Source organism: Entamoeba nuttalli (genome assembly GCF_000257125.1).
Source record: "Entamoeba nuttalli P19 unplaced genomic scaffold asmbl_4773, whole genome shotgun sequence".
NCBI classification, from domain to species: Eukaryota; Evosea; order Mastigamoebida; family Endamoebidae; genus Entamoeba; species Entamoeba nuttalli.
Window position 1 is genome coordinate 1 of NW_008577036.1, and position 8,637 is coordinate 8,637.

Sequence of the window (8,637 nt, forward strand, 5' to 3'; positions counted from 1 at the left end):
CAATAAATGGATTAATAAATAAATAAAGTATCAGACTAATCAAAGAATTAACAATTGAGATTGACATCATTAAAGAAGTTAAAAACTATGTCATTAAAAACATGAATGATGTCATGGAATACTCTTCAATCACGATCAAACATACTCAGTAGAGCTGCTTGAAGCTATCATAATCAAACATACTCTGTGGAAATAGTAGAAGAAGATTTATTTACAGGATTAGTCTCCCCTGATTCAGGAACAATAGAAGCTAGTTCTATTAATACTTAATTAATTACATATTTTTTGGATATGTGGATAGATTATTACATATATAATCAAGCTATGTTGAGTAGCAACAAGACTGGCTTTAGTTTATAGTCAAACGAAACTAACTTATTATGAAAACGTTTAATAGTACCAATTTTATTTGATTTAAACTAACTAAAAGAATAGTCTTACAAGAAGTACTATACCAACAAATAGTGTACCAATACAACTACATTAAACTGAACAAATAGAAAAGTCAATTGATAATAAATTCTATTAACTAAAAATAAATCAAAGACTTGAGTCATGGCAAAACTTGGTTTATTAAGAGAAGAAGAATGATAAATCATCAAAAATTATTCTTAAAACAATAATTATTCTTATAAACTTTAGGTAATTCTAATAATGTTTAAAAAATAATAACAATCAAATAAGCCTAATTAAAAATTGAAACTATGTAATGTATTTAATCAGTCACTTTATGTAATATTAACAATAAAAATATATTTTAAATAATCAGAGTACAAAGAATTTAAAGAAAGAGAATAAAAAAAGATAAACCTCAATTTAATACATCAAACCCTAAAAAAAAAGAAAAAAAAAAAAGAAAAAAAAAAGAAAAAATGATTTTTGGTTTTTTATAATAAAACAACTGAATAATACAAATAAAAATGAACGAAGAAATTCCTGGTACTATTGAACGAATTGATTTAGAAAATTTTATGTGCCATAGACATCTTCAATTAGACCTTTGTTCACAAGTCAATTTTATAGTAGGAGAAAATGGGAGTGGAAAATCAGCAATATTAGTAGCATTAGCTATTTGTTTTGGGGCGAAAGCTACATTTACGAATAGAGGGAAACGAGTTAGTGATATAGTAAAAAATGGAGAAACACATTGTAAAGTTTCTGTGTATTTAAGAAATCGAGGAGAAGGAGCAATGGATAAAGAAAAATATAGAGATACAATCATAATTGAAAGGAAAATATCAAAAGAAGGAGGAAGTAGTTATAAAATCTATTCAATGAATTCAGGAGAAAAACCAAGAATTGTTGGACATAAAAGTTCAGATGTTAATGAAATTTTGGATCATTTTAATATTCCTATTGATAATCCATGTATTCTTCTTATGCAAGATACATCAAAAACATTTTTAACGGCAACACGAGCAGAAGATAAATATAAATTTTTTTTAGAAGCAACACAACTTGATATGATAAAAGAAAGTTATAAACAAGCAGAACATTCGTGTAGTAAAGCAAAAAAAACGAAACAAGATAAAAAAGAACAAATACCACAAATGGAAAGAGAAATTGAAAGATTAAAAGGAATAATGGAAGATGGAAAAGGAATAAAACAAATTAAAAAGAAAATAGAAGTATTAAAAAGAGAAGAGATATGGGCAAAATATAGAGACCAAAAAAAAAAAGTAGAAGATATTCAACAAATAATAGAAGAAAAAGAAAATAAATTAAATGAATTAAAAGAAGAACGAATAGAAGAAAAAATAGAAGAATTAAAAGAAGAATTAAAAACAGCAAATGAAGAATTAATGAAAAAAGAAGAAGAAATAACAGAAATTGACAAAAAGAAAGGAATAGAAAATGAGAAAATGAAAAATATAAATAAAGAAAAAGGAGAAAATAAAGTAATAATAGATGATTATAATCAAAGAATAGAGACAATAAAAAAAAGAATAACATTATTAAAAAATAGTATTGAAGAATCAAAAAATCATGACCAAAAAGATACAGAACTCGCTAAACAACAAAAAGAAGAAAAAATAAAAACAATTAATAAAGAAATAGAATCATTAAAAAGAAAAGAAGAATTAATTAAAGATGAATTAAATCCATTAGAAAAAGAATTTACAGTTAAAGTACAATCATTAAATGGATATGATGATGATATTAAACATATTCAAAATGATATTAAAGCATTTGAAAATGAAAAAGATAAATTAGAAATGCAAAAAAGAGATAAAATGACAATTTATCATCCAAATATGCCAAGAATGATTAAAACAATTGAACAAACAACATTTGAATATCAAATTGAAGGACCAATAGGAGAATATATTCAATTAAAAGATAATAAATGGAATCATGCAGTAGAAAATTGTATAAAAAAATCAACATTAGCATCATTTGTTGTTAGAACAGAAAATGATAAAAAAAAGTTAAGAGAAATAGCAAAAAAAATAAATTTTGATATTCAAATTTATGTTTATAATATCAAATTTGGGAATCAAAAATATGATATTAAAAAACAAAATTATTTAACTTTACTTAATGTTATTACAATTTCTAGTCCTGTTATTTTTAATATTCTTATTGATCATATTAATATTGACACTATTGCTGTTGCTAATACTTTTAATGATGGTAAAGAATTAATGAAACTTGGTGCAAAATTTATTTATCTCTCAAATGGTAGTTTTATGCAAAAATCAGGTAAAACTGAAGCATATTTTCCTTATAGATTACCTAGTAGAGCAATTTATGGAGGTCAAAATATTGAAGATTCAATTCAATTAATTGAACAACAAATTAAAACATCTAAAATGGATTTACAAGGAAAAGTTGAATTAAAAAATCAAGCAAAAAAAGAAAAAGAAACTTTACTTATTCAATTAAATGAATTAAAAAGAAATTTAAGAGAAGCTGAAAGAAATACAAGACTAATTGAAAGTAAAAAAAAAGAAACTGAAAATATAATAATAAAAGAACCAGAAGATATTAAAGAAATGGAAATGAATTTATCAATTTCAAAAAATAAATTAAATGAATTATTAGAAGAAGTTAAAAATCAAAAAACAAAAACTAATGAATTAATTAAAAGAGAAGAATTTCAAAAAATTGAATATCAAAAAATTTGTTCATTAAAAACACAAATTGAAAATGAAGCAAAAAAACAAAAAATTTTACTTGTAAATATCAGAAAACAAATTGATGAAATTAATGAAAATAAAATTGATTTAATTAAACAAAGAAAAGAATTCCAAATTGAAATTCAACACCAAAATGAATTATTAATTGAAGAACAACAACAATTACAAGAAATTACTATTCTTTCTTCTGAATTTGAAAAAATTGAAACTTCAAAAAGTGTTGAAAGTATTGTTAATGAACGTATTAAATTAGAAAAAAAACAACAACAAATTAATTTAGAAAATGTTAATTATGATGAAGTTGAAAATGAACTTGAAAGAAAACAACATCAATTAGATGGATTAACTGATCAAATTAATTCAATTGAAACTTTACAAACAAAATTAGAAATTGAATTAGAAAGAAGAAAAAGAAAATATACTGAGTTACTTAAAGTAACTGCAACAAAAACTATGCTTTTGTTTAATCAATACCTTGAAAAAAAACCTGGTTGTAAAGGTAAAATTAAACTTGATCATTCTAAAAGAATTCTTGACGTAGAAGTTTCTATTGATAATGATTCTGAAAGAAGTGCTAAAACTCTTTCTGGTGGTGAACGTAGTTATTCTACTGTTTGTTTATTACTTGCATTATGGAATGTAGTTGATTGTCCTTTTAGAGCAATGGATGAATTTGATGTTTATATGGATTCTATGGCTCGAAAAGTCGCTATACAAACATTAATGGAAACAACAAAATCACAAAATAAAAGACAATATATTTTTATTACACCTCATAATTTAGATGGTGTTGTGTCTAATGATAATGTAAAAGTTTTTAAAATTAAACGACCCGATAGAGACCAAAAATAATTATTGTGTTATCAATAACAAATATTAAATTTTATTGATTGATAGTTTATTATAATTTTTTTGTTTTTAATACTTTCTTCTCTTCTTTTTTTTTGTTTATTTCATTTGAATAACAATAATTCTTTGTATTGAAAATAAATTGTGTAAGTTAGGATATTCTGTTCCATTAATTTCTTTATTCTCTTTCATTTCATATACTCTCGTTGGTTCCCATATATAACTCTTTCTATACCTTGAATTCCATATACACACTGAATCATCTCCACAAATAAATAAACAATTTTTATTATTATTTACTCCTTTTAATGATTTATTTAATGAGGTTTGTTTAGGTAAAAACTGAATAAACTCTTGTTTATTTTTCTTTTTCATTGAAAAAATAAAGTGATGTGGGTCTCTTGGATACTTGAATGGTGACATTAATGGACAATGAAGATATACCCCAAAGATTGTATCAAATTCATCTATGACAATGACATAAAGATTTTCTTTTTTTAAAAGACATTGAAGAAACCTATCTTGATCTTCTCCATCTGTGTCACTATCAAAAACCAATTGACTAGTTGTTAATTCTGACCATTGTAGTAATTGTGAAAAAGGGTCTTTTCTCAAAGGAAAACTATGTACTTTTCCCATAACAGTACAAACTAAAAAATAATTAAAAAAACCTATAATAATTTTATATAATAAAAGAATATTTTTTTATTTTATAACATTAATAAAAAACAAAACAAAAATTAAATTGTTATTTTATTTTTAATCAAGAAGAGTAACCATATTTCTATTCAGTTATAACAGTGAATTACAAGAGGTCACACCCTCCTTTCTTTTTACCTTTTCCTCCTACTTTAGTTTTTCTCACAGCTTCATCAAAAAGTTCAGCAACACCCTTATTTTGAAGAGCAGAACATTCACAATAACCAGCAGCCTTAATTTTTTTCATAAGTTGTTGAGATTCTTCTTTTGAAATTAAAGTTTTACCTTCCATTTGAAGTTTACTTTTAACATCTTCAGAATCACGAAGATCAGTCTTTGTTGCTGCTAATAAAAATGGAGCATTTGGACAAAAGTGTTTAATTTCAGGTAACCATCGTTGAGAAATATTTCCAAAAGAACTTCTTGAATCAATTGAAAAACAAATAATAAGAATATTTGTATTTGGATAACTCATTGGTCTCAAACGGTCCTATAATTAAGTTAAACTCTTTTATTTTATCATTTTAAATTGAAATTATTAACAAACATATTCTTCTTGTCCTGCTGTATCCCAAATACTCATTGTTACTTGTTCTCCATCTACAGTTTGAAGACGTGAAAAATTATCAAATACAGTTGGAATATAGTCTTGTGGAAATTGGTTATTGACAAAAGTACTACATAAAGCAGTCTATCATTTATTAATTCATTTCTTTTTTTTTCAGATGAATTGGCTTTATAATTTTAACAAACTTTACCAACAGCACCATCTCCTACCATTACAATTTTGACAGTTCTTCTTTCCGCCATAATGAATGAAATGAATTACTAGTCTGATCTCGTTTTTTTCTTTTCTTTTTTTATTTATTTTTAAATCATCTATTTGTATAGCTTTTTTTATTAATCTCTTATTATTTCTTTTTATAGTCTTGACCTTCCAAAAACCACAGATAATTCTAGTGGGTTATTTCCCCTTTTTTTCTTATTCTTTCCCCCTTTTTTTTATTCTTTTCCCCTTTTTATATAGAAATATTTTTAAAAGAAAAAAAAATTCAATAATTTTTTGGGTTAGATGCTGTAATATCCATGTATTAGCTTTTTTTTTAGTGTTGGCTTTATTTAACTCACTTAAAAATATAATTCCAAGAAATTTGTCTTCTTTTAAGTAATACCTTAATTCTTTTAATTCGTTTTTAAAAATGAGTAGTGTCAATTTGGAACTTAATTTTTTCGATTTATTAGTTAAAATAGAGAATTTCAGAATATTCTTTGCTATTTACTGAATTTAAACAACTTAATAAAGTTTATAATAAAAAATTATATCCATTTTAATAAAATGAACATCCTTGAAGTTGAATTTATACTAAACTTCAATATAGCTTTTAAATTCCAATTTTTCAAATAAGAAGTGCATTTAACATAAGGTAATTTGAAATGAACAACAATTTAAAAATAGCGTTTATTTATTTCAATTTTAACCTTCCTTTTAAATTGGTTGATTGTCTAAAGCAAAATAATTTCAAAAGTAATAAAGAAGAATAATAAAAGAAATTAATATTATACAAAATAGGTTTTGAAATATATGAAAATTTCTTGAGTAGTTAAAGAAAACATGAGCAAAGCAGGACCAAGCCAAACCATTGTTGATGAAGATGAAGACGTTCAAGAAAAAAAGTCAACTAGTTCGTCTTCAAGTAATTCTGTTGATCAATATGGACAATTAGAAACTTCAGACCCAAGTGAACAAGAAGCTGAAGATGATTATGGAACTTTTGAACCAAAAGAATGGCACGAAGAATTCCTAGAATTATTACCAAAACTTGCACATGGTGAAAAAGTTGACAAGAAATGTTTTGAAGGAGAATTAGTTATTCCAACCATTGAAGAAGAAAAGAAAGTTAAACTTGGAGATTATATTAGAGAACGTGTTATGGAAGTTGATAAAAAAGGAGGTGAGGCTAATGTATTTGAAGAAGAAGAAAGACCCAAAAAAGAAACAATTGTTGAAGAACAAGGAAGGTTATTGAAAGAATTCCATCAAAAAGCTGATGAAATGAGTGAAGATGATGATTTGTTAATAACAAAACAAAAACCAGAGCCAATAAATGTTGATGAAGAACTAGAACAATTAGATGATAATGCAAAACAATATTGGACTAAGTCAGATAATCCTGACGACGAATTTTTAAAGAAATATATTCTTGAAAAAAAATGGGAAGAAATAGAAGATGGTAAAGAGGATGTAGATTTGGATGAAGACCAAAAAGCAGTTGACGCAGAAGATGATTTTGAAGCTGAACAAAGGCTTGGAATTGTTTCATATGGAAGAATTGTTAAAGACTCACTTCGGAAAGAACATAACAAAAGAAAAGAACAACGAGAACGAAGAAAAGCAAAGAAAGAAGAAGAAAAAAGAAAAGCAATGGCAATCACTGCTGAACAAAAGAAAGAACAAAAGAAAAAGATTGAAGAAAGAATCAAGGAATTACAAAAAGATGCTGGTGTAAGTTTTGACCAACACTTTATGGATGAAGATTTTGATGAAAGCAAATATGATGAAATGATGGAAAAACAATTTGGTGATGATTATTATAATCAAGAAGATGATGGCATTGAAGCCTTAAGAGCAGAAATTGCAGGAGAAATGAAAAAAGAGGGTCAAATGGAAGAAGAATATCCAATGGAAGAAGAAAATGAAGAAGAAGGTCAAGAGATAAAAGTAAATAATAAATCTGAAAAGAAAAGAAATAAAAAAGATAAGTTAGATTCTATCTCTGTTGAACGATCAGATGGAACTAAAGAACGTGTTGACATTTCACATTTACGAGGAAAAGATAAAAAATTAGATAAAATGATTGATGATTATTATGGAATGGATTTTGAAGACATTGTAAATGGAGAAAAAACAAGATTTCCTTATATTAATGTACCAAAGGATGATTCTGGGTTAACCGCATATGATATTCTCTGTTTAGATGATAAAGAATTAAATCAAATGTTATCACTTAAAAGATTAGCTCCATATGATGAACGAAAAATTACTCAAGCAGAAAAAGAAAGGATTCAACGAATGAAAGAATCTTTATATGAGGATGGTAAAAAGCCTCGACTTAATAATAAACATTCTAGTCATGGTTCTACAACGAAATTTGAAAAGAAATCAGAGAAAAAAGTTAATAAAAAGGAGAATAAATTCAATGATAAACAAACTAGAAAAGGAGATAAATTCTCAAAGAAAAAGTTTAAAGAAAATAAAAAGGTTAGAAAGGAACAATGAAAAGAAACTTAATTGATTGATTTTTGAAATCAATTCATAGATTTGCAAACGAAAGAAAAAGCTATAACAAAGAGTTTTATCATAATTTGACATTATGAACAAAGAACCAAAAGAAATACTAAAAGTTCTTTAACTCAAAGAGGATAAATATAGATGATAACAACTTCTTTTAATAATAAGACTTGTATTAAATAATAGTGAACTGTCGGGAATTTACATAAACCATTAAAAGACCTTTGAGTCTTCCACGTCACTCAAATACATTTAAACTGATTCGTTTTAATTATTTATTGTTTAATGGCTACAATTGATTTTAACATTCATTACATAACATATTTCGGACAAGACTTATATGTTTGTTTCAATGACAGTGAATGTGTTCCAATGAGTTGGACAAATGGACATATGTGGGTTGGCAAAAAAACTATCAACGGACCAACTCATCTTGAATGGTATTATCTTGTAAAGGTTCATAATAAAATACAGAGAATAGAAGAAATTCATGGACTTCGTGAATATAATTTTAATGGAAATAGTGTTTCTGTTAGAGATTGGTGGTATTATCCTGAATTAACTTATGTTACTGATACTTCAGATGAACAAGGAGTTATTAATAAACAAAAGCTAGATGAAAAAACACTTAAAGCAAAGAAAGAAGCCGAAGAGAAAGCA

The 8,637-nt window shown here is 25.4% G+C and overlaps 4 protein-coding genes across 4 annotated transcripts; 2 read left to right on the top strand and 2 right to left on the bottom strand.

The window, feature by feature from the left end:
• Window positions 1-920: 920 nt before the first annotated feature.
• Window positions 921-3,992, top strand: ENU1_112730 (structural maintenance of chromosomes protein; the record flags this gene model as incomplete). Its single annotated transcript, XM_008859591.1, has 1 exon — window positions 921-3,992. One exon carries the CDS (start codon window positions 921-923, stop codon window positions 3,990-3,992), a length of 3,072 nt encoding a protein of 1,023 aa, XP_008857813.1.
• Window positions 3,993-4,088: 96 nt separating this feature from the next.
• Window positions 4,089-4,628, bottom strand: ENU1_112740 (hypothetical protein; the record flags this gene model as incomplete). The annotated part of the gene is made up of 1 exon (XM_008859592.1): window positions 4,089-4,628. One exon carries the CDS (start codon window positions 4,626-4,628, stop codon window positions 4,089-4,091), a length of 540 nt encoding a protein of 179 aa, XP_008857814.1.
• A 166-nt stretch (window positions 4,629-4,794) lies between these two features.
• On the bottom strand, window positions 4,795-5,498 carry ENU1_112750 (Rho family GTPase; the record flags this gene model as incomplete). Its single annotated transcript, XM_008859593.1, has 3 exons — window positions 4,795-5,178; window positions 5,236-5,379; window positions 5,442-5,498. 3 exons carry the CDS (start codon window positions 5,496-5,498, stop codon window positions 4,795-4,797), a joined length of 585 nt encoding a protein of 194 aa, XP_008857815.1.
• Window positions 5,499-6,300: 802 nt separating this feature from the next.
• On the top strand, window positions 6,301-7,965 carry ENU1_112760 (Krr1 family protein; the record flags this gene model as incomplete). Its single annotated transcript, XM_008859594.1, has 1 exon — window positions 6,301-7,965. One exon carries the CDS (start codon window positions 6,301-6,303, stop codon window positions 7,963-7,965), a length of 1,665 nt encoding a protein of 554 aa, XP_008857816.1.
• Window positions 7,966-8,637: the final 672 nt, after the last annotated feature.